Below are 26,876 nucleotides of genomic sequence, written 5' to 3' on the forward strand. Positions count from 1 at the left end.
GTGGGTGTACCCAGGAGGAGGCCCGGCGGCTCCGGGGCCGTGATGTCGGAGCGGGTGTCGGCCTGGCCGGCTCCATCTACCGCGAGTTCGAGCGGCTCATCGGGCGCTACGACGAAGAGGTGGTCAAGGAGCTGATGCCACTGGTGGTGGCTGTGCTGGAGAACCTGGACTCAGTGTTCGCGCAGGACCAGGAACACCAGGTGGAGCTGGAGCTGCTGCGGGACGACAACGAGCAGCTCATCACCCAGTACGAGCGGGAGAAGGCGCTGCGCAAGCACGCCGAGGAGGTGAGGGCTGGCGGGCTACTAGGGTACGGGGCCGGGGGTCGCGGCCGGCCTGGGGACTTGAGGCGCGCCGGGCCTCCTGGAGGACGGGCCTGAGGCGAGGCCTCCGGCGCCGAGCCCAGACGCCTTGTTCGCCCCTGAGGCTCGCCGGCGTTGGAAGCCGGGGCAAGGCCAGTGAGTGTTCAGGAAAGGAGTGAGGTGGAAGGCAGGACCCAGAGAGGAAGCGACAGCCTGGCATGAGGACACCTGGGGTTGGCAAGGGCGGAGTCTTTAGGGTGTCTGGTTGCTCCTTGGTGTTTAGGGAAGTTTCCAACCACCGTAGGATGGTCGGACGGCGGCTCAAACTTTTACTGTTGGGGAGGAGGATTACTTCTGTCTTGATATGTAACTTCCGCTGGCTCCAGTACCTTTCCAGGGGGTTGCTGCTGCTTTGGGAAGTTAGAGATCTCCCTCTTTCGGTCAGTTGCTTCTTGACATTTTAATCCATTTGAGAAAGCGATTTTATGTCCTATGTGACATTCTTAACACTTTGTCAACATTTAAATGTTGTATTGCAGTGCTCAATAAATAGGTAGTGTGCGCTGTTTTATTTTATTGGTATCCCACACGAAAGCATTCCTCCATATCAGGTGGTAACCTTGGACAGTTCCCTTCAAAAGCTCTCTGTTTATTTATAAGAGGACTGGGGGGCGGGGTTGAGGAGGTGTGGGTGACAGTTGGCAACACTTTTCCTGTCTTGAATTTGCTTCTCAAACTGCAGTTTACAGGTGCACTTGGCCGGCTGTTAACTGGAGCATCTGAGTGGTGACCTCTGTGCTCTCACTTGCAATCTGTGAACCTTTTGGAGCTCTGAAGTGCAAGTGATATGTACTTGAGTCCAAGATTTTAGTTTTCAGGCTGTGTTGTCATTATTTCTGTGGAACTTTTATCTAAAGCAGGCAGTGTCCTAATTGTCTTTGTTTCCCCAAGCATCTAGCATAACTGGCTAAATGCTCGGTGACTGAAAGAGGCTAAATAGTTATTGAAGGAACTATGTGTTATTTTTCAGAAATACTTGAAAAGTTTTTAGGATGTGAGATTGTTCAGTAGCTCATTTCCTAATGTTAAATAGTGCCACCAGTTAAACTTTTTGTTTTGTTTCATCACATATATCTTTGCACCTAGTTGCTTTTAGTTTGATTATAGTGACAGTTTTTAGTTGTTATGATTTTGAGATCCATTTATCTCAAAGGAATGTCACTGAATTTTCCAAACAATGGAAATGGCTTTATTTCAGGAATATTTCTAAATATATAGGGAGGGCACGGTTGAAAGTACAAATGACAATGGGATCACAATTTCCACTAGTTTATTAGCACTGTTTATAGAATAGAGGTTTCTGAGCTGGCTTGCCACTTCTTCATGCTCATACAGGCCAGTATGTTGATTGTACATGGAAGAAACTGGGCAATTAACCACATGTACATACAGGTGAGGAGCAGACTCAGCATGATCTATCAGGCCCAGCATCATCTGTCACCTCTGGTAAAAGAAATACTCCCTCCAGCCTTAAACTCCTGTCATTCCATGTAAACATGGGCAAAATGCCAAGGTCACACGTGCCAGGAAAACTCTGCCACAGGTTACAGAATCAGAAAATAAAATTGACCAGCTGGTAGGCTTTGGGTTTTATATTAATTTCTTAAGTAAACAACCTTTTTTTTTTTTTTTTTCCTTTGGTACTGAGGATTTGAACCCAGGGACACTTTACCAGTGAACTGCATCCCAGCCCTTTTTATTATTTTTTTATTTTATTTTTTTGGGGAGTACCAGGGGTTGAACTCAGGGGCACTCAACCACTGAGCCACATCCCCAGCCCTATTTGCATTTTATTTAGAGACAGGGTCTCACTGAGTTGCTCAGTTTTTCCCCATTGCAGAGGCTGTGTTTGAACTCCTGATTCTCCTGCCTCACCCACATGAGCCACTGGAATTACAGGCGTGTATCACCATGCCTGGGTCCTTTTTGTTTTTTTTATTTCAAGACAGGGTTTTAATAAATTGCTGAGGCTGGCCTGGAACTTGTGATCCTCCTGCCTCAGCCTTCTTAGTCTCTGGGATTACAGGCATGCACCAACCCAGCTTAAGTAGACAACTTTTTAAAAGTAGGTTATCCCATGACTTCTTTTGTAGTTTATATTTTTTCAGTCACATATGTAAAATCCCCATAATGAAACCTTTGGGCAAAGGATCATGACTGGAGAACACTGATGAAATAATGTTAGATGAGCCAACTCCCAGACCACAAACCTAAAACCATTTCATTATCAGCCTTCATCTTAAATCAGAAGACTTAAAACAAATTTTGCCTACATCTAGAAATTCAATCTCTTAGGTCAATACGCAGAGTTAATTTTGTTTAATTTCCTGTTTTGTGCCTTTAACATGAAGAGTAAGAGTCTACTATTATAGCAAAAAGTGCCTCAGGGTATTTACAGCAAAAGTAATTTGAAAACATAGAAATTGTCCATCACAAGAGTGTAAAATAAATTCTGAGCACCTTTGTGTAAATTTAGGAGCGTATATAAATGGTAAGAATGTTTTAGGAGCTTGTGAGGTGCAATAGTCATTTGCTTACAGGAATTGTTAACAAGGAGTCAAAAGTTTAATCTTTATTATAATGATAGGACTTCAGTTGAAGACACACTTGTTTTTCTTTGCTTTTGTTTGAATTTTTGTGTGTGTGTCAGTTGCTGTTTTAATGAGTCGTAAGAACTTCCCAGGGGTTGGGGGATGTAGCTTTGTGGCAGAGTGCATGCTAGGCACTCTGGGTTTAAGCAAAGCATCACAAAACAAAACAAAACAAAAACACAAAAATAACCCAAACACCTAAAGGAGGACTGATTTTTAGATAGATTTAGACTAGTTTCAAATGTTAATCAAGTTATTGGCCATATTTTCTCCCTCTCTGGGCTCCCTGCCACATTATCTTTCCATTCCTTATTCAAACCCTGTCATATGCCTTTGCCCATGCTGCTTCCTGCCCCAAAATGCTCTTCCCTCAGAGCTTCACCTGGAATATTATTACATCTTTATTTATTCACTGAAATCTTAAGATTTAGAGAGCTCGAAGTACATTCTAGTGCTTTGTTGATTTCTGTATTACCTACCTTATTTCGTATGTAAAACTAATACATTTTAAAACATACTTCATTTTTCAAAATGTCATTGTTCTTGCTGAATCATTTGAACTAGCTTCACACTGGCTCCAGTCAGAATAGATGTGCCCCTGCCCCTAGTTTATCCTTATTTTCTGACGTGAACTCAGTTTTGAAGGGGTGTATGTGCACATGCTTGGTGATTACCTTTTGAAATGATAATCAGTTAACCATTTTTAAAAAATATATATATATATATATTTTTTTGTGGACAAACAATATCTTTATTTTATTTTTATGTGATGCTGAGGATCAAACCCAGTGCCTCATGCATGGTAGGCGAGCACTCCACCACTAAGCCACAACCCAAGACCCAGTTAACCATTTTTTAATTCTTAAGATAGATCCTTTTTTTTTTTAATAGGTGATCTTGACATTTCATACATTAATTAGGATAGATATTATTATTATTATTATTTTTGTGTGTGTATGGTGCTGGGGATCGAACCCAAGGCCTTGTACATGCAAGGCAAGCACCCTAACAACTGAGCTATATCCCTAACCCCTTATTATTTCTTAACCTTAAGAAATCTATGGTTATTGATATTAAGGGAGATACCATTATATGAGATTCACATTTTGACTTAGTTAAGATCACAAAAGAGAATACAAAATTGGGTATGCTACCAACTGGGCCCAGGACTTCTAGTCAGAAGGTAGATAAATATAGGACAATTCATGAGATTGCCAGAGTGTGTACTATAGGTCACTCATTCAGTTCTGTGTTTAAGGGACTAGGAGGTTCCAAGCTTGGTGGTGCATGTCTGTAATCCCAGCAACTCAGAAGTTGAGGCACACGTTCAAGGTCACCATAAGCAATTTAACCAGACCTTGTGTCAAAATAAGAAATAAAAAGGCTGGGGGCTGGGGTTGTGACTCAGGGGTAAAATGCTCACCTAACACGCAAGGCCCTTGGTTCAATCCTTAGCACCACATATAAATAAATAAGGGTATTGTATCCAACTACAACTAAAAAATACACATTATTTATTTATTTATTTTTGGGTGGTGCTGGGGATTGAACCCAGGGCCTTGTGCATACAAGGCAAGCACTCTACCAACTGAGCTATATCCCCAGCCCACCAAAAATAAATATTTAAAAAGAAAAAAAAAAGAAATAAAAAGGTTGGAAATGTAGCTTAGTAGTAAAGTGCTTCTGGGTTCAGTCTTTAGCGTACATGTCACATACTCAAATACTGGGAGGTTTCTACTTTCTGGAATCTTAAGTTTACCTTTAACTATAGGCTGCATACCTAAGGTTTGGAGGAGAACTGGTATTAGAACCTAGCCAGTTGTATTTTTTTGTTCTGTTGACTAATGGCTGAGTTATTTTGAAAACATCTTTTTTGCTTTGCTCAGCACACATAATGAATACAGCTGTTACCAAAATAATTAGGCTGAGATCAGAAATATCCAATATAGGGCTGGGGATGTGGCTCAAGCCGTAGCGCGCTCGCCTGGCATGCGTGCGGCCCAGGTTCGATCTTCAGCACCACATACAAATAAAGATGTTGTGTCTGCCGAAAACTAAAAAATAAATATTAAAAAAAAAATTAAAAAGAAAGAAATATCCAATATAGACCCAGTTTAATAATTTATGTAACATATATATTTAAAAAGCTGATATTCACAAATATGTTTGTAAATTATATTTTGTATTTTGAAATCTTGGCCAGTAACATTTAATTATTGGTTTGAAAATAGCACTGTATTTTATTTTCTGTTTAATTTCCTATTTCACATCCTAGGCAAGTGTTCTACCACTGAGCTACATCCCCATCCCTTTTTTTTGAGACAGAGTCTAAGTTCAAACCCAGATTGGGTTTGAATGTAGTATTCTCCTGCTTTAGCCTCCCGAGTAGCTAGAATTGTAGGTATGCATCACCACACCCAGCCCTCTCTGCTTTATATTAAGAAAAGTTTCAAACATTAAGAAAAATTAAAAGTACATTGCTCAACTGGGCACAGTGATGCATGCCTGTAATCTCAGATTATTAGAGAGACTCTAAGTAATTTAGTGAAATTCTATCTTAAAATAAAGATTAAAAAGGGTTGAGCATATAGCTCAGTGGTGAAGCAAACCTGATTCCAAATAATTTTAGGTTTGATAGATTCCATGTAGGAGATAAATAGGGTGATGTGATTAAGACTAAAGAGGCAAGCACTTTAGATGGAACAAGCAAGTTTATAAAAGGTTGAGCTGCCATGCAGCAAATAATTCATCTCATAAAAATAATTATTTAGATCTGAAATCTCTTGATTTTCCTTTTACCTATCTGACCACTCTTAAATTTTCCTTAATGTTGTTTATTGATTTTTCTTGGCATTTCTAAGGTCCTCTTTAGTTCTCCCTCTGCATACTGCCTAGCAGATATTTTCCATTCCCATAGGTTCATTTACCATTGGTTGATTATCTCAGAATGCATATCTCATTCATGTAACAGATAGTTGTATTGAGCGCCAACTGTGTGCCTGGTACTGTGCCCATCGGAGATACACTTTTGAGTAAAACAGACAAGGTTGTTTCCTTATGCAACTGACTGCTTATTAAGAACCTTAAGATCAGATCTTTTCTTTCAAGTTTTGGATCCAAATTACATTAGTTATTGGACAAGTATGTCTTCCAGCCTGACCAAAACTGAATTTGTGTGGGCGTGGTGGCACACTCGGGAAGCTGAGGTAGGAGGATCATGAGTTCAGAGCCAGCCTCAGCAATTTAGTGAGGCACTAAACAACACAGCAAGACCCTGTCTCTAGATAAAATATTTTAAAAGGCTGGGGGATTAATCCCCCCTGAGTTCAATTTCCAGTACCAAAACAAAACAAAACTTAACTTGCCCCCCAAGACTGCTTATTATTTTTGTTTTACGATCCTGGAAATCGCCCTCACCGTCTCTCTCTACTTTGTTTTTCTTTTCTTCCTTGTCCTATCCTTCTCCCTCCTCATCTTTTTTCTTTAAAGATTTCTTTCTTAAGATGGGCACAAGAGGCTGGGGAGGTGGCTCAAGTGGTAGTGCGCTCGCCTGGCATGCGTGCGGCCCATGTTCAATCCTCAGCACCACATACAAAAAAAAGATGTTGTGTATGTCGAAAAACTAAAAAAAAAAAATAAATATTAAAATTCTCTCTCTCTGTCTCTCTTAAAAAAAAAAAAGATGGGCACAGTATCTTATTTTTATTTATTTTTATGTGGTGCTGAGGATTGAACCCAGTGCCTCACATGTGCAAGGCAAGTGCTCTACTGCTGAGCTATAAACCCAGTGCCCTTTTTTCCTTTTTTGACATGTGATCTTACGAAGTTGCCCAAGCTGGTCTTGACAAACTCAAAAGCTCAAGCAGTCCTCCTGCCTTGGCCTCTGAAAAAGCTGGGACTTGTACAGGATTGCTGTTTTACTTTCTTTTGTTCCCAACTTTTAACTATCTCTGGAATCTCTTTCTTTTTGAAAAAAAAAAAATGCCTTTATTATGTTTAGTTAGTTTTGTTTTTTAATGTGGTGCTGGGGATAAAACCCAGTGCCTCACACATGCTAGACAGGCACTCTTCCACCAAGCCACAACCTCAGTCCTCTTTAATTCTTTGTAATAATTAACATATGCCATTCTGGTGCAAGCTACCAACATCTCTCACCTCAAATGTAAACTCCACAGAGCGTGAACTTTGTGTCATTCACATTATATCCCAAAAACTGGCACATAGGAAGTACAGAGTGAATATTTCTGAATAAATTACTGATTTTTCTGTTTTTGTATTGCCAGTGTTTCTAAAAGGGAAATCTAATCAGATAATTTTATACTTAAAAAAGCCCTTATGGGCTGGGATTGTGGCTCAGTGGTAGAGCGCTCGCCTAGCACAGGTGGGACCCAGGTTAGATCCTCAGCACCACATAAAAATAAAGGCATTGTGTTGTGTCCATCTACACCTAAAAAATAAATATTAAAAAAAAAAAAGCCCTTAATTGGCTCTGCCTAAAGTTCTTGAAATGGACTTAGTTCCCAACATATATAACCCTAGGATTGAGCTGCTCTTTATCTTGTCTCTGACCCATAATGAATACTTTGATTTTGTTTCACAAAATGTATTCTTCCCAGGCCTTAATAAAAACCATCTCTTTGCTTAGCACACTTTTGCTCTTCTGTTGCCTAATTTTATTCATCTAGATTTTAATTCTGGAATAGAATTATGAATACCCAAGTATGAATTATGCCTGTCTCATATACTTCCACAGAATACCTATCCTCTCTGGCTTTTAGAGTTTGGGTGAAAGAAGTGCTAGTAGGTTGGGCCTGTATACCTGGGAAAAAAATGTCAGGGTGTTTGTGATTATAACTCTCTCCATCTTCCCTTTAACCTCAAGGACCATTATTTATGAGAAACTCAAACTTACATTTACTGCACGCACAAAACTTTCTTCATTCTTTAAAAAAAAAAAGATGATGATGATGACACAAAGTAATAGAAAATTAAGGCTTGGGATATAGCTCAGTGCTCAGCATACAGGAGACCCTGGGTCTTTTTTTATGATACACTTTTTTTTTTCTTTTTTGTGGTTTTTCTTTCTTTTGGGGGGAGGTACCAGGAATTGAACCCAGGGATAATTAAACACTGAGCCACATCCCAGCCTCCCTACCCGCCTGCCTTTTTTTATTTTGGAAACAGGAAGTTGCTTAGGGCCTCATTAAGTTGCTAATGCTGGCTGGAACTTTCAGTCCTCCTGCCTCAGCCTCTTGAGTTACCAGGATTGTAACTGTGTGCCACTGTGCCATTTCAAATTATACTTTTTAATGACTTTATAATATTCCATCATAAGGTCATCAATTTGGTGAAGGGGGGACTGGGAAGTCCATAGTTTAAAAGACACTCGAGATTTATTATCCAAATGCAATGCATAGACTTTGAATCCTGATTGTAAAAGCAGTTATGAGACAATTAACAAAATCTGAAAAGCAACTCCATATTGCATTTTAGTTCATTAAGGGTTTGAAAATGATGCTATTTTAACCCAGTTATTCCTAAGCATTTATTAGCTAAATTTTCTTATAAAGGAGCATTTCCCCTCATCAACTGGTTATCCTGAGGTGTAGTTTATATAAGAAAGATAAGAAAAGTGCTGATTCTCTTCATTTAATAATTTCCAAGATATCTTCCTGTTCTAGCTTTCCCCCTCCCTACCCTTTTTTAAAAAATAACATGCTGTTCTGGTTTCATGAGAGCAGTGACTTTTCTTTGGTCTCTGAATATATTAATTATAGTTTTCATTGTTCCCTGCTTTGTCTGTGTCCTCAGAGTCCCATTTTTTTTTTCTTGCTAGCTTTGTGCTCTCTCTTTAAGGTTATAGTTTTCAACCAACTGATAACCCCTAATTATCCCTGTATGTTTTAAAAGTGAGGCACTAAAAAAGGAAGACCAGAAGCTTTGTGTGCCTTGTTGCAGTTTATTGCCTATAGGGACTCTAGATTTTAGTAGCCCCTGGCCTTTCTTGGAGACATTTAAGTTCTTTCAGAGAAAGGATAATTTCTTTTGGGATGTGGCTGGAGTGAATGGTAGATAAGTTTAGTTATACCTTATGGAAAGCTGGATGAAAGCAGCTAAAAGTATTACTAGTCTGTGTATAGACTTTTACTTACTTCCTCTCTTCGTTTGGTACCTGCTTGGCTGTGGCTAGAATGTTTCCTAGTGTAAAATCTTTCTGGTTGGGTTTACTAAACTTCCTGTTTCTTGTGTCTGAGCATAGAAAGCCAACTGGCCACTTATAGATGGGGCTGGATACTACCTGGGGATTTTATACTGACTCATCTCTCCTGATTTCAGCTGCTTATTCACCACACCACTTCTGTATTAACAGAGTTTCCAAAGTGTGAATCTGATTTTTTAACTGTTATAAATAAATTTGCAATAAATATCCCTGCATACATCTTTGTGAATGTTTATATATTTATTTGCTTTTTTTTTTTTTTTTTGGCACTAGAGATTGAACCTAGGGCACTTATCACTGAACTACATCCTCAGGCCTTTTTATTTTTTTGAGACAGGGTCTTGCTAAGTTGCTCAGGACCTTACTAAGTTGCTGAGCCTGGCCTAGATTCTCCTGCCTCAGCCTCCTGAGTTTCTAGGTTTTCAGGCATGCAACACCACACTCAGCTCTTTATTTGCTTTTTAATGAGAGATTCTTATTAATTTTTTTCCATATTAACTTAAATGCCATGAGTAATTCCAAGTTTTTTAAACTTAATGAAATATCCAAAGATTAATGGTTACAGCAAATAATGTAACAAGCTACTGTATACCCATGACTCAACTTCATTTTTTTAACATCAAGCCAGTGTTGTTTCATGTGAACCTCCCTACATCCCCTCACCATCTCCATCATATTTTTCAAGCAGACCAAAGCTTACGTATTAGTGTATTTCTAGGGCTTAAAAAAAAAAAAAATAGGTGCCATACCATTATCACACCTAAATGTTATAAATGATTATTCCATATAACGTTTAATATTTAATCAGTGTTCACATTTCCCCATTTGTCTCATATAGTTTTATAGTTGATTATTTCACTCAGGATCCAAACACAATGGTTTGTATGTTTACATTTGGTTTATATGTCTTTTTTTTTTTTTTTTTTTAATATATATATACCAAGGATTGAACCCAGGGGCCCTTAACCACTGAGCCACATCCCCAGCCCTTTTTTATATTTTATTAGAGACAGGGTCTTGCTGAGTTGCTTAGGGCCTTGCTAAGTTACTGAGGCTGGGTTTGAACTTCCTCAGCCTCCCGAGTGGCTGGGATTACAGGTATGTGTCACTATACCAGCTTTAAATTTTTTAATATATGTTGTATTTTCCCCCATGACATCAAGTTTTGAAGAAACCAAATCATTTGTGTTAGAAAATTTTTCACATTTTCAATTTGGGGATATCCCTTAGGTGTTGTTTAACATGATCTTCCATCTTCTTTTCTGTCATAAAACTGAGCCAGTTGTGTTGATGCATGCCTGTCATCCAGCTAGCTGGATGGATGAGGCAGGAGGATGACAAGCTTTAGGATTGCCTTGGCAACTTAGTGAGACCCTGTCTCAAATAAAAACTAAAAAAGGCTTTATGTAGATCAGTGGTAGAGTGCTTCCCCAGCATGTGTGAGGGCCTGGGTTAAATCCCTAGGGCCAAAAAAAAAAAACATAACACACAAAAATAACCCCCCCCAAAACAAACCAAAAGTAAAAAGACTACGCTGAAAAGCAATTGCATTTAATTGAGTTTAATAATAATTATATAATAAAATGGAAATATCCCCCACACACCATGACAGGGTAAGTATCGGGGTTAGATATCTTGGTGGATATTTGGCAATACTTGAAAGTACTATTTAAAGGGTTCCCGCCTGCATCTTTCTTTTTTTTTTTTAAATATTTATTTATTTATTTATTTTAGTTTTAGGCGGACACAACATCTTTGTTTGTATGTGGTGCTGAGGATCGAACCCGGGCCGCACGCATGCCAGGCGAGCGCGCTACCATTTGAGCCACATCCCCAGCCCCCGCCTGCATCTTTCTTTATTCCAAAGTGCAACAATCTCTGGAAAGTTTTTTTTTTTTTTAAACTTTGGGAGCTTGCCTTTCAAAGTATTTGTTTTTCTCCAGAACAGTAGGGTAAAACAGTCCCTATAAGCCATCTGGACTTGCAGGCATTTTGCTTTACCACAAAGCTTATTCTTTTTTAGATTCTGATGTAAGTCTGTATTGTCCTGCATTTTTTTTTTTTTTTTTTTTAAGCAGTGTCTAGTTGCTCCTAGGAGAGTTCTGTCTGAAGTTATACACTGTTGGTGCTGGCCCATTAGTTCCTGAGAGGGGAAAGGAGAAAGGAGTGTCTTTGTGTGTATGTGTGTATGTTATATGTATATATAAATAAAATATTTATTTTTTACTTATAGATGGACCCATATTTACTTTATTTTTTTTATGTGGTGCTGAGGATCCAACCCAGGGCCTCGTGGATGCTAGGCAAGCACTCTACCTCTAACCCAGCCCCAAGATATATTTTTATGTCTGCAGCAAAAGTACATTTATAGGCTCTTACTCCCTGCTACTCTTTAAAAAAGGTTTGTGTGTATGAGAGGGCAAATAGAGATAGGGAGGGGATATACACACTCCTTACCAACATACCTGAAGGACCTGACAAACTCTCCTTTACTAGGGATGAGTAGACTCAGTTTCCAGGGGGTTAGATAGCTTTGTATTTTGAAAAGCTGGTGCTCTCCTCCCATGATTTCCTTTTCTTTTTTTTTTGCTTTAACTTCATCATGACTGTTCTAATATTTGCCAAGTACAGTAGAGGGTGACCAACTTTATAATCATGCCACTGAAAAGTTAAGTCACGTTAAATCAACTACAAATATCCATAGACATCTCACAGCATTCATTAAGTTTAGCTTTTTTTTTTTCCCTTCTTCAAAATGTCTTTGGCTAGGGGTAAAACCTTCAAATTTTTTTTTTAATTAATTAATTAATTTTTTTAGTGTAAATGGACACAACACAATGCCTTTATTTTTATGTGGTGCTGAGAATCGAACCTGGGTCCCACTCGTGCTAGGCGAGCGCGCTACCGCTGAGCCACAACCCCAGCCCCAAACCTTCAAATTTCTATTTACTTTGCTTTAAAAATATTGTTATTCACAAATTATAGTAATAAAAGGAGACCATCTCGTCTGATTGGGAACCTTTGTGATGAAAACGTTTAAAATATAAGAACAAACAATGTCTATATAGTGAATCCAGTTGTTCTGGGATTGTTTTGTTTTTGTTTGTGATGCTGGGGGTCTAACCCTGGGTTTCCTGCATGGTAGGCAAGCTCTCTACACTAAACTATACCAGAGCCCAGTGAATCTGTTTTGTACAGGTTTTATATAGGTTTTTTGAAATGAACCCATAATTCTGTCCCTGTCTTGCATTAATTAATCATTCTTGTATTTTAGCTTTTGACTTCAACAGAGCTAATATAGTTCACAAATTGTGTATAGTTATATATAATTAAAATGGAATTATCCCTTCCCATTGATTTTTTTTTTCTCCTCCCTCAATATCCCATTTCAGAGTTTGATTTTAATTAACTATATATAGAAAACACTCCCAATTATTTTTAAATGATAATACTGTATTTGATAATATACCATGTTTTTCTTTTCTTTTTTTAATATTTATTTTATTTAGTTGTAGTTGGACACAATACCTTTATTCCATTCATTTACTTTTATGTGGTGCTAAGGATCGAACCCAGGGCCCCGCGCATGCTTGGCAAGCACTTTACCGCTGAGCCACAATCCCAGCCCCCTATACCAAGCTTTTCTAAAGTGAATTGCAAATGAGTTATGGTTCCTGTTCAGCTTTTTCACTTTGGAAACAATATAGGCCTGAGTTTTCCATTTTTCCTTGCTTTATTATTTTAAAATATATAAATAATTCTTGTTAATTATGAAAGAAAAACAAACAGAAAACCCAAAACTTTATAGACTATTTAAGGATAAAGTTATAGAAAAAAGGTCAAGTCACACTAAATCTCACAGCTGATGACTATTGTTGGTCATTTATTATATGCCCTCAAGCCCTTTCGTATGCCTGTTTACTCCTCCAGTTCATAAAAGTAGGATCAGATTACACATAATATTTTCTATCAAAGCCGTTAATGAATTAGAAGATTGTTAATGAATTAGAAGATTGTTAATTCTTATTCTTTCTTTCTTTTTTTTTTTTTTGTATTGGGGATTGAACCCAGGGGCACTTAATCACTGAGCCACAGCCACAGCCCTTTTTATTTTTTATTTGAGACAGGGCCTCACCAAGTTGTTGAGGCTGGCTTTGAACACGTTGTTTCTTGCTTCAGCCTCCTGAGTTTCTGGGATCACAGGTATGCACCACCACATCCAGCAAGAACATTAATTCTATTTTTTGGGGGGTGGGGTACAAGGGATTGATCTCAGGAGCACTTGACCACTGAGCCACATCCCCAGCCCTATTTTGTATTTAATTTAGATACAGGGTCTTACAGAGTTGCTTAGTGCCTTGCTTTTGCTGAGGCTGGCTTTGAACTCACGATCCTCCTGCCTCAGCCTCCCAAGCCTCTGGAATTACAGGCGTGCACCACTGTGCCTGGCCTTACTCAAAAAAAATTTTTTTTTTTTAATTAGAGAGAGAATTTTTTTAATATTTCTTTTTTAGTTTTCAGCGGACACAACATCTTTGTTTGTATGTGGTGCTGAGGATCGAACCCCGGGCCACACACCAGGCAAGTGCGCTACCGCTTTNGAGACAAGGTCTTGCTAAGTTGTTAAGTGCCTCACTAATCTGCTGAGACTGGCATTGAACTAGTGATCTTCCTGCCTCAGTCTCCTGCGATTACAGATGTGTGCCACCTTGCCCGGCTCATCTCTTCAAAATTTTTTATGTCAGGTTTGTGAGTTCAAATCCAGCCTCAACAACTTAGTGAGGCCCTAAGCAACTCAGTGAGACCCTGTCTCTAAATAAAATATAAAAAAGGCTGGGGATGTGGCTCAGTGGTTAAGTGCCCCTGGGTTCAATCTCAGGTACCAAAAATAAAAAAGATTGATCGTATCGGCATTTCTTACTTTCATATTACTAGCATTTATGTTAAAATTTTTAAAAATTTGTTCTGTTTAGTTGTACATGACAGTACATTATACATATGTATTATACATACATGGAATATGACTTAGGATCCCATTCTTAGTGCTAACTGGAGCACAACATTTTCTAAAAGTTTTTTTTTTTTTTGTCTCTATGTCATTCAGTATCTTTGGGGGGATTGAATCCAGGACCTCATGGACACAAAAGTTCGAGGATGCTCAAGTTGCTTATAAAATGGTGTGGTAGGGGGCTGGGGATGTGGCTCAAGCTGTAGCGCGCTCGCCTGGCATGCGTGCGGCCCGGGTTCGATCCTCAGCACCACATACAAACAAAGATGTTGTGTCCGCCGAAAACTAAAAAAATAAATAAATAAATATTTTAAAAAAAATAAAATGGTGTGGTATTCATATTACCTATGCACATCCTCCCAAATCCATTACATAATCTCTTTATTACTTATGATATTGGATTCAATATAAATTCTATGTAAAAAAAATGTTAAGACTATAGGGAATAATGACAAGGAATAGAAGTCTGTGTTCAGTACAGATGCAGTTTTTTTTGGGCGGGGGGGACAGTGGAAATTGAACCCAGGGCATTTTACCACTGAGCTACTTCCTCACTCCTTTTTATTTTTTTAATTTTAAGACAAGGTCTCACTAAGTTGCTTAGAGCCTTTTTAAGTTGCTCTGGCTGGCCTTGAACTTGTGATCCTCCTGCTTCATCCTGAGTTGCTGAGATTATGGCATACACCACCACACCTAGCTTCCAGATTTTGACTGCAGTTGTTTGAATCCACAGATGCTGAACCCTTGAATATAGAGGGAGTATTGTCAGCACTGTTCTGTTTCCTAAGTTACTCTACCTTCAAGAAACTCTTTTTTCTGAGATAGCTGTATTGTCAATGATATTTCATAAAACATTGACCTCAAATTTGCCTATTTGATTGATTTTTATCTTGCTTAACCATTTAGCATACTTAGGTCACTTGTTACTTGTTTTTAAATTACTCTTTGAAAGCTATTAAGAAGTTTAGCCTACTAAACTTTCAGTGCCAAGTGTGATCAAGATGCCTCTAGTGAACTTGGAATGGAACCACCATTTGACCCAGCTATCCCACTTCTTAGTCTATACCCAGAAGACTTAAAAACAACATACTACAGTAATACAGCCACATCAACGTTCATAGCAGCACAATTCACTGTAGTCAAACTGTGAAACCAACCTAGATTACTTTCAGTAGTTGAATGGATAAAGAAACTGTGGTATAAATACACAATGGAGTATTACTCAACAATAAAAGAGAATAAAATTATGGCATTTGCAGGTAAATGGATGGAGTTAGAGAGTATCATGCTAAGCAAAGTAAGCTCCCAAAAAACCAAAGGCCAAATGTTTTATCTGATAAGTAGATGCTAATCCATAATGGGGGGGGCGGGGCTTGGATGAGTGGAGGAACTTTGGATGGGGTGGGGAAAAGAGGGGTAGTGGGAGGAATGGGGATGGGAAAGATGTTGAAATGAGATGGACATCATTCCCTAGGTACATGTATGATTGCATGAATGGTGTGACCTTACTTTGGGTACAGAGAAGTCAAAAATTGTGCTCCATTTGTGATTAATGATCAAAGAGCATTCTGCTGTCACATATAACTTATTAGAAAAAAGAAATAAATTAAAATTTATAAAAGATGCCTCTAGTGATTAGCATTTTAAAGAATTTAAAGCATTTTCATTCCAAACAAAAACATAATCTACTTTTTGGTTTTTTGGTGGTGGGGGTAGAACCTAGAGCTTCACAGATGCCAAGCAGGCACTCTACTACCCACAGTGTAATACACATTTAAAATTAGAGTTTTTCAAGAATAGAGAGAATTCTTTAAAAAATAATTTTATAAAAATCAACATTTAGGGAGGAATGGTGGAATAAAATTGACCAAACTATACTATGTACATGTATGAATATACTGCAGTGAATTTTACCTTTATGTGTATCTATAAAGCACTAATTTATTAAATAAATAGAAAGAAGACCTGCAGAGTAGAGGAAAGGGAACAACAGGTAGGAGCAGAGGAGGGAATAGGGAAGTACTGGGGACTGAATTGGAACAAATTATATTCCATGTTTGTATAATCATGTCAAAATGAATCCTAAAATTTTGTATAACTATAAAGCACCAATAAAAATCCATATTTATAATCTTTATAAATGGGGAAAAAGTCTTTTGAGCTTGAAGATGCACTGAAATTGTATAGTTTTGTTTTATGTTTATCTTTCTGGGGGAAAGGATCTGTTTTCATTATATTTTAAAAGGAGTTCATAATTCCAAAAAGTTTAAGAGTTACTACTTGGATGAAGAAAGAAAACACAAATAGTATTTCATTTAGAGTCTCTACATTTATCTGTTTTAATTTGTTTTAAGGAAAGGCCTAGAAGTATGAGTTACTTTGGAATATTTTCATTTTCATTATTTCCAGCCTTTTCCCATGAAAGGAAATTGTAGAAAAAAGATTTCTGTTTAGAGATAAATAGTCCTGGTGGTCTATGACATCATCAAAAAATTTTTTTTCTTTTTTTTTCCATCTTTACTTAAAGTGATACAGATGTAAAGCCCCAGTATTACAAACTGTGAAAAAATTTGAAGCTTGAATTATCTTGGTATTGTAAGTAATAACCGTAGAGTAAGCTTATATTGAATAGTGACTGCTAAACAGTGATTATTCAAGTTTTTCTGCAGCCAAACTGGGTGCCTAAGAAGCGTAGCAGACATGAGCCGTGCATCCATTGTGGTGTTTCTCTTATCAGTCGGAAAGGAATTCTGAATAAGCAGAGTAGCAGTAAAGTTTTTTGTTAGCAGTTTAATAACACAGCATTTTAAGTGTTACTTGGTAAGCATCTGTTTTCTGTAAAATGGTATTTTATTCATAGACGCACACACAAACAACCTCGAGTCACTGGGGAGGATTACAGGCATGTGCTACCTCGGCTGACTGGGAATATCTTTTTCTTTTCTTTTTGAGTTTCAGATTATGTATGTATGTATGTGTATGTATGTATGTATGTATGTGGTGCTAGGATTAAATCCAGTGCCTCACACATGCTAGGCAAGCACTCTGCCACTGAGCTACAGCCCTAGCCCAGGAACATCATTTTCAAAGCAGGTCATAAAGTAATTATGTTTTCTTATTTGTTACTTTTTACTTATATATATAGACAAAGTATTGAAATAACTTAGCACACCTCATAGTTGATGCTTTTTTATTTAATGTTAACTTATAGCTTCTGCCTGCATTCGATTGTAGCTTTTCTGAAGGCAGGGATAGATAGTAAGATACTCATCTGGCATATAGTAATTAGCTAGTAGAAGCTCATGAATTAATGAATAACTTATCAATTTCCTTCTCTTTATGTTTACTATAAACCTTTACTTCTCCTATATATAGTCATCTTTAGATTAATATTCTGGATAACTAAAGAATGGCTTTTCATTGGATTTTTGCAGAAGCCTCACAAATATGGAATATTCTTATAGAAAAGTATAAGACAGAGCTGGGACTGTAGCTCAGTGACAGTGCTTTCTAGCATGTGCAAGGCACTGGTTCTATCCTCAGCACCACATAAAAAATAAATTGATAAAGATATTGTGTATCCCTCTACAACTAAAAAAAAATGTTTAAAAAGAAAGAAAAATACAGGACAGAGGTTCTAAACCTGTTGTTTAAACCTGTTTTTTTGTTTGTTTGTTTGTTTGTATTGCTTTATTTTACATGGGGTTTGTAGAAAGATTTCAGAGGTCATTGAGCCTCCTAAGGGAAATAGAGTTTGGGGTGGGTAAGGGCATCTTTTAATGGGGAAACATGATTTATAGATGTATCAAATTTCCAAATGGAACTGTGGATTCTCAAATGATTAAAGACCAATGTTTTAGAGGTTGTAGGTTTCAAGCTTTAAAAATCAGGAAAAGATAGGATCAGATGACCTTTGAGGGAAAGCAGATGACTATGTTAGGATGTTTCACATTCTTGTGATAGAAACCAGCTCGAACAAATTGATGTTAAGAAGAAATCTACTGGTTTATATAATTAAAACACACACACAATTTGAATTTTTCTTCTTTCTCTTTTGTTTTCTTCTATATTGTCTTTTTTCTCAGGATTGCTCTCTTTGTATGTTGGAATAAGAGATCAGTCTGGAGCTTACATGTGCTAAGTTCTTAGAAGTTTTAAGCTTCCAGAGGAGGAGAAGGTGGTGTCTTAAGTTTGCTTTCTATTGCTGTAACATAATATCTGAGATGGGATAATTCATAAAGAAAAGAAGTTATTTTGGCTCACAGTTCTAGTGGCATTTGGAAATCCAAGATGGGCAGTTGGTGAGGGCTTTGTTTTGCTTCAATTCATGTCCCAAAGTGGAAGGGCAAGTGGGCATGTGTGGAAGAGACAAAATATGAGGGACTGCCTCACTTGCTTTACATCTTGCTCTTGGATTGACTAATCCAATTCCTCAAGAGCAGTGTCCTTATATAACAAAGGTATTTTATCCAATTTAACAATCTAATTCCCTCTTAAAGGTCCTATTACCTTCCAACACTGCTACACTGAGAATCAGATTTCAAAATGAATTTTGATAGGGACAAATTGTATCTGAGCCATAACAGGTAGTATTTTTTCTAATAACTGGTAGATGTCCCAGAAAGAACCTTAACCAGTCTAGATCATTTCCCCTTAGGGAGATGGAGTCAGTACCAATCAGATTACATGATTAATATAATTAATATGAAACTGGGTAGAGGAATTTCCCCAAAGGAAGGCAATGTGTGTGGGAAAAAAAATTATTTTTTTTCTCTATAGTGATTGAAAAGCTTGAGGACAAATAACATAGATAATGGACTGAAAATTGAACGTTAAAATTGGTGTATATTTAGAGAAGCCAAATTTGTTTTGTGTATGACTTATAATATTTTTCTATATGGATTTCAGATTACTCAAAGTTTTATTCATTTATTGGTTCCTTCATTTAACAAATATTGGAAAATATGCTATGTTCTGTCATCATTTTTTGTACCAGGATTGTAGCAGTGAATAAAACAAATGTCCTTGCTTTCATGGAGCCTACATTCTATTGAGGACAGGCACATAATAAATAAGAAAAATTACTGAAATATATAACATGCTAGATGGAGAGAAGTGCTCTGGAGGAAATAAGCAGAGAGGGGAGATAGGGAATGATTATTACAGTCTTAAGTAGGATGGCCAAAGAAGATCTTGCTAAGGTCTTGTTTGTTTATTTGCTTGTTTTTAAAGAAAGTGTCATTGAGTTAGGACATAAAGGAGGGTGAGGAGGGAGCAAGCCATTTGGATATCTGGAAGATGAAATTTCCAAGCAGCAGGAAGCAAATGCAAAGGCTCAGAGTGTTGAAAAAACTGCTAGAACCTTGAATCAGAGAATGAGAAGAAGGGATAAATTAGGAGGAGGAATAAATATGGGATGACATCAATGAAGTAAGGGGATGGCGGGAGCAAATTGTCTAGGTCCTGGGAGGCCATGGTAAGGGTTACGGGGAAGAATATAAAAAACATCAGAGAGTCTTGAGCAGGAGAAAATAATCTTAGTTTATTTTTTTAATAAATTTTTGTTGATTTTTACTTGTAGTTGAATACAATAAACCTTTATTTTATGTATTTTTATGTGGTGCTATGCCTCTCATGTGCTAGGTAAGTGCTTTACCACTGAGTTATATAACCCCAGCCCTAATCTGAATTAGTTTTTAAAGGATCACCCTAACACTTAGTTGAGAATGTATTGTAGAGGCCCAGGTGGAAGTGAGGAGACCAACAAAGAGGCTATTGTATAACAATAATCCAAGCAATAGATATTGGTGGCATAGACAAGGGTGGGGGGTGGAGATGATAAAAAATGGTTGGAGGTACCCTTCTTGGGTCCCCTCTTGGCCTACTGGAGCTCTGTCTCTTCTCATTTGAATAAATTTTACTCTTTTACATTCACTCTTGCTCATCTGTAGATTTTATCCTTCAGATTCATGAAACAAGAGCCTGGAAAGGGGGCACTGGTGGGCAGCTGGGCTCTGCTGCAATACTGTAGCTGCAGAGACTGAAAATCCAGTTTCATCTTTGGGGGCTCATCCTGGATCCTTTGGAAAGTATCATTCTGGCCCTTTGTATATCTTATCCAGTCACCAACTGCCACCATAGACTTCTGGACTACCCTGATATGTGAGATGCCCAAACTACAAATGGCTTTACAGATGGAACCCAAAACCAAACTCCTACTGGGGGCCCTTAAATAGACCTCTGTAGAAGGACCCTGACTACCATCCTCTTTTTAACACCCCTTTTCAGGCTGTGTAGGCAGAGGTCATCCCTTCTTCCCCTAATGGCAGTTAGGGGCACTTCTTCTGAAGGGGGGGAATGAATAAGATAGGTAATGGACCCCATTTAAGCCTTTTTTAATGTAAAGACCACTCCAAGAAACATTATAAAATATATGAAACATTATAAAAATTAGAAATTAGCACATGAGAGGCATAGCACCACATAAAAATACATAAAATAAAGGTTTATTGTATTCAACTACAAGTAAAAATTATAAAATATAGAAACATTATAAAAATTCAGTCAATTCTTTTGTCCCAGATGATGGGAATAGAGAGGCAGGACCTGTCTGAATGAAGTCTACAGATTCAAGGGTTTGCCAAAACCTTAACATCTTCCCATACCTGTTTAGCATCGATTTTGACCAATAGCACTGGTACTTTTCCAAGACCTGATTATCATAGATATTGGTCGGTATGTCTACTAGTAACTGTATAAGCCCCTAGACTAGTATGCGTAAGTGGCAACCCTTTTGGGTCCCCTCTTGCCCTGTGGAAGCTGTGTCTCTTCTCACTTGAATAAATGCTACGCTTTTACCCTTAAAAAAAAAAAAATTGGATCTGAGGTAGATTTGCGGATAGGAGGAGGTATTAGAGAATGAGAAGAGTCAAAGTTGACTCTAAAGTTTTGGGCCTGAACAAATGACCATAGATAGTAAAATTTTTCCTCCCCTGTGGTGCTGGGGATTGAACCCAGGGGCACTCTACGACAAAGCTATACAAACCCTCATTCTTTTTAATTTTATTTTGATATAGGATCTCACTAAGTTGCCCAGGCTGGTCTCAAGCTTGTGATTTCCTCCCTAAGCCTTCTGAGTTGCTGGGATTACAGATGTGCACTAATTTTGACATACTAAGTTTAAGATGACTATTCGAGGGGACTGGCGTTGTGGTTCAGCAGTAGAATGCTTGCCTAGCATGTGTGAGGCTCTAGGTTCAATGCTCAGCACCACATAAAAATAAATTAATACACTAAAGGTATTGTGTCCATCTACAACTAAAAATATTTTTTTAACTAAAAATATTTTTTAAAAATGACTATTCAACATCTAAATAAAATGTCCATTAGATTATAGTATATTCAAATCTGAAATTCAGGTCTGGGCTAGAGATAGAAATTTGTCAGCATATGGTTAGTATTTAATGCCGTGAAAATGGATGAGATCATCAAAGAATAAGTGAAAAAGGAAGACAAAAGTTGTCTAAAGACCAATGTGAAGAAGTTGGGAAGAAGGCACTAGTCAAGAGGATTGAGAAGAGCAGCTATGTAGAATTTTAGAATAATTAAATTCTTAACAAGGAAAAATCCTGGAAGCTAAATGAGAAAAAAAGTGTTTTAAGGAGGAGTGAGTGATGAGTTGTCAGATGTTGTTGATATATCAAGTAAGATGAAGACCGAGATTTAATGATTGCATTTAACTATTATCTCCTTGAGGATAGGTGTAACAAACTATAAATTTGGTTATTGGAGACATTCCTAGCCCCTGACCTCTTCTTAGAAATTTAAACACTGTGGTTCAGGTGCAATCAAGAGCACTTACTACTGATTTTATTTTTATTTTATTATTATTTTATTTGTGTTGGATTGAATTCAGTGTCTCCTGCATGTTGGGCAAGAGATACTGAACTATACCCCCAACCCCAAGACTGCTTATTAATCACATAATTCATTAACAAATTTTATTATTTCATTATTTTCTTATTTTTCATTATACATACTATATATTAAAAATCATGTTTTGTGCTCAAGATGAATATGTAAGTATGCTAATGGATTTATATGTTTGTAGTAGGACATGTGTATTTCCTTTGAAATACTTATTATATGAAGGGAAAACACTGTTATTTTGTCATATTTATACTTCTGTATTTGGAGGTTTTTAGGTGTAATTTTTATAGAGAAACTAAATTTACAATTCTGAGATTTCTGTAAGTAGTTAATACTTGTTATTCTTGATAATAGAAAGCACAGGATTTGAGAATGTAAAAAAGATTTTCATTTCTCTAATGAAAATGTGTATTGTTCTTTATTAGAAATTCATTGAATTTGAAGATTCTCAAGAACAGGAAAAAAAGGATTTACAGACCCGAGTGGAATCTCTAGAATCTCAAACAAGACAACTTGAACTCAAAGCAAAAAACTATGCTGATCAGAGTAAGTAAAAATATGTCTGCACATAAATACACGTTAAAGAGTGAACTCTAATAGTACAATAATTCACCTTGACATTTGAAAAGAGTTCCAAATATATACTTAAAATGGTTGTCCCAGACTCAAAAGTAAGACCTGGGTGTTGGGGTTAGTTCTTTTTCTTCACTTTTCACATAGTACCCATGTATACAGAAATGGCTAAATCAAAAATACTTAAGGACTCACATCTTCAATTTAGTTTTCAGTCCATTTGTAGTTAATATTTTACTATATCCATTATGCATGTGCGTATGTGTGGATCATTTCTTCTAATTTTGATCAAGTACACAAAGTTGCATTGTTTCTGTATGTTTCTGAAGTTTAAAAATGTAAGAGAAACTCAAGTTTGAAAGTATATATAAAAAAATGAAGTCTCTTTTTTTGTTCCCTTCTAATTGAAATGTAAGGGTATTTAAGGGAACAGAAGTCCATTTTTTTCAGATTAATTTTATTTTTAATATAATTTAATATAATTTCATGTTATTCTTGACTTTTAAAATAATTGTTTTAGCAGTTTATGGTGGCACATACTTGTAATCACAGCAATTCAGGAAGCTGACGCAGGATCACAGGTTCGAGGCCAGCCTCAACAATTTCGTGAGGCCCTAACTAAGCAAATTAGTGAGAACCTGTCTCAAAAATAAAAAGGGATGGCCTTTCTCTGATATAAGGAGGCTGATTCATAGTGGGGTAGGGAGGGAGAGCATGGGAGGATTAGATGAATTCTAGATAGGGAAGAGGGGTGGGAGGGAAAGGGAGGGGGCAGGGGATTAGCAAGGATGGTGGAATGTGATGGACATCATTATACAAAGTACATGTATGAAGACTTGAATTGGGTGTCAACATAATTTATATACAAACAGAGATATGAAAAATTGTTAAAAAAAAAAAAAACCCAGATTCAGAAAGTAACAAAAATAAATAAATAAATAAAAAGGGATGGGGATATGACTCAATGGTAAAGCAACCCTGGTTTCAATTCCTGGTACCAAAAAATAAAATAAAAAATTAAAAAAGTAATTGTTTCAAACCTCAAAGTTGGTTTCCCCTTTTTGGCTAATGAAAATAGACCTAATCAAGTCAAAACTACAAAAAGAAAAGTGAGAAACTTCATGACCTATTTTCATATCTGACATAGGTAAATAGAGAGTTCTCTGCTTTTCCATCACAGCATTGTAAACTTTCAGAATTCCAGGGAACAAGAGATGGTCTGCAGTTTTACTCTTTCCCACATCAACCATTGAGGCTCTTTAGTGACACCTGCTGTTAATGGACTGCCATTCATGATGAGTAGCTTTTGCCACCAGGCTTGGAATGTATGTGAGAACTGAGTGTGTGTCTTCTAAACCTCTAAAAGGACCTAATAGAGCTAAATCAAAATCACTGGAAACCTGGAGTTCATTCTGGAATTAAAAAAAAATTCATATGACTATTAAGCAATATCATAGAAGAGAGCTAATAGATATTTTGTAACAAATACCAATAAAATGAGCCATATATCATATGTCAATTTAGGCTTGAAGATACCTAGAATTATATTCCTTTCCTTGGTTAACATGGAATACATTGAGCAACTGCTATGATTCTATTCTAGGTTCTACATAGACTACTTGGTGCATACACTCTTACATAACTGGAGTCACATTACTGTGGACCACTCATCTGGAAAAACTGTCTTGTGGCAAATGCAAGCTTTTGCAACATTTTAAGGGTTGAGTGTTCTCTAACAAAAAAGAAAATTTAGCTAGCAAAGATAATGTTTTAGGAGCTGGGGTTGTGGCTCAGTGGTTGAGCACTTGCCTAGCATGTGTGAGGTACTGGGTTCAATTCTTAGCACCACATATAAATAAATGAATAAAATAAAGGTCTATCAACATCTAAAAAATATATTTAAAAAAAGAATGTTTTAATTCTCATTTTCATATTGGGTATTAGATAGTATTTTTAGAACCAAACATTAAAGGCACAATTGGCAGAGTCAATCTAATTTTCATTTGTTTAAAACATTAAATTTTTTCTTGATTTCTAAAAAGTGCCAAGTTTTTGGTAGACATTTTTCTTTTGACTTGGAAAGAAATTCCTTATTTAAAATCCATTTATGCATTAAGTAATCTGCTTGTGTGGAAAGAAAGAGGAAGAATCACCTTTTATTGAAATTGCATTTTTTATATCATAGTACATATATACATAGTACAATATCTGTCACATTCAGAGAAAATACTGCTGCTTTTTTTTTTTAAACAAAGTAAATGGAATGAGTTACTCATTTGTTCATAGGCATATTAGCCTTTTGATTCTAAGATTTAAAAATTTATTTTGTGTTCCTTCTAATAAGAATTAAAAAAAACCCAGTTTCTTAACTAAGGTAAATAGTCAATTTAGGAGAATTATTTATCTCAGTGTCCAGTCTAGTGAGGCACATTCAACTTTTTGGAAATCATCACATTCTGTTGTATCCTAAGTATGTAAATCTAAGTATGTACATTGAACTTTTCCCCTTAGTCTTTATCTTGTTACATTTAAATATAATCCCACCTATTTTTGGAAAATATTTGACTATTTTTTTCCTTTATTCTTTCCAAAAAGTATTATCATGTTTTTATTGTAATTCAAAGACATTTTTAAAAATTAGGTGCCTTTTAAAATTGATAATACTCTAGGGAAGGAAGGAGTAAATTCTATATTAAATATTGAATTAGGTCTTGAGTTTAATTTGATCTGAAAACTTTATTTTTCTTATTAATATATCTTCCCACAAATTTATCCAGTGAGTCTCTATCCCATTTTGAAATTTATCTTGGTGTCTAAATAAAAATTAAAGAGGGACTAGGGATGTGGCTTAAGTGGTAGTGTGCTCACCTGGCATGCGTGAGGCACTGGGTTCGATCCTCAGCACCACATAAAAATATTAAATATATTGTGTCCACCTAAAAAAACTAAAAAATGAATGTAAAAAAAACCAATTAAAGAACGTACAACTTTGGTTAAGTAAAATTGACCATTCAGATATAGAGTTTATATAACTAAATTTTTTGATTCACCAAGTGAGGCTGTAAATGAGTTCTCTATTATTAATACTTTGGAACTTATTCCCTCTGCTTTTGAGATCTTGGAGTCTTTTTGTGTTTTCTAATTGTTTTTATCTCACTTTCTTCTATTTTCCTCTAATCCTTAACTGGGGCTATGAAATCTAAGTATATACATTGAACTTTTCTCCCTAGTCTTTATCTTGTTACATTTAAATATAATCCCACCTATTTTTGGAAAATATTTGACTATTTTTTTCCTTTATTCTGTGAGTTTTCTCTCCCTGAAATCTCCAATATGAATCAAACCCCCTAATTTTTTGGACAGTGGTAGAAGATAATCATTTATATCATTAATGTCATATACTACTGGAAACATAGGCCTTGGAAAAAGTGCTTTTGGGGGGAGGTAGGATTAAATCCAAGAATACTCTGTGAGCTACATCTTTGAGGCAGGGCCTGGCTAAATTGCCCAGGTCGGGCTCCAACTTAAAATTCTGCTTCAGCTCTAGAGTAGTTGTAATAATAGGCATGTGCCAACATGCTCAGTGAAAAATTGCTTTTTAGAAGACGAAACAAATTTCAGTAGATGTATGTCAGAATATTTTTTTTTTGAGAGAGAAGAGAGAGAGAGAGAATTTTTTAATATTTATTTTTCAGTTTTCGGTGGTCACAACATCTTATGTGGTGCTGAGGATCAAACCCAGCGCCCCACACATGCCAGGCGAGCCCGTTACCGCTTGAACCACATCCCCAGCCCAGAATATATTCTTTTTATATTCACCCTTTTTTTTTTTTTTTTTTTTTTTTGTGGTGCCAGTGATTGAACCTAGAGCCTTACACATGCTTGGCAAATGCTCTATCACAGCCTCATAATTTTTTTTCTTTCTTTTGAGATGGGTCTCACTGTGTTGCCCAGACTGGCCTTTTACTTCTGGGCTCAAGTGGTCCTCCCACATCAGACTCTCAAGCCACTGCTCCAATAGTGTAATGTTTTGTATAATACTAAACCCACTATTTTGGCTAGTTTTTAAAAAATCTACTATTAATTGTTTTAAGAAAAATATAGTGATTTTTGTTAAAATAATTATAGCCCAATATTTAATTTAACTTACAACTCATTACAGCCTCACCTCATGGATCATAATTTCAGGGCCT

At 36.7% G+C, this 26,876-nt stretch overlaps 1 protein-coding gene and 1 non-coding gene across 2 annotated transcripts in view; one reads left to right on the forward strand and one right to left on the reverse strand.

The window, feature by feature from the left end:
• The first annotated feature begins 6 nt into the window (after positions 1–6).
• LOC125610371 (C-Jun-amino-terminal kinase-interacting protein 4-like) overlaps positions 7–26,876 on the forward strand; it is a 45,768-nt gene continuing 18,898 nt past the window's right edge. Inside the window, exons 1-2 of the mRNA XM_048788959.1 lie at positions 7–287; positions 22,536–22,656. Coding sequence (XP_048644916.1) covers positions 135–287; positions 22,536–22,656 — 274 coding nt within the window. The 5' untranslated portion in view covers positions 7–134. The remainder of the gene's footprint in view (positions 288–22,535; positions 22,657–26,876) is intronic.
• Trnat-ugu lies at positions 4,483–4,556 on the reverse strand. Its single transcript has one exon. It is a non-coding gene; the product is annotated as a tRNA-Thr (tRNA).

Source organism: Marmota marmota, unplaced genomic scaffold (genome assembly GCF_001458135.2).
Source record: "Marmota marmota marmota unplaced genomic scaffold, marMar, whole genome shotgun sequence".
Classification (NCBI taxonomy): domain Eukaryota; kingdom Metazoa; phylum Chordata; class Mammalia; order Rodentia; family Sciuridae; genus Marmota; species Marmota marmota.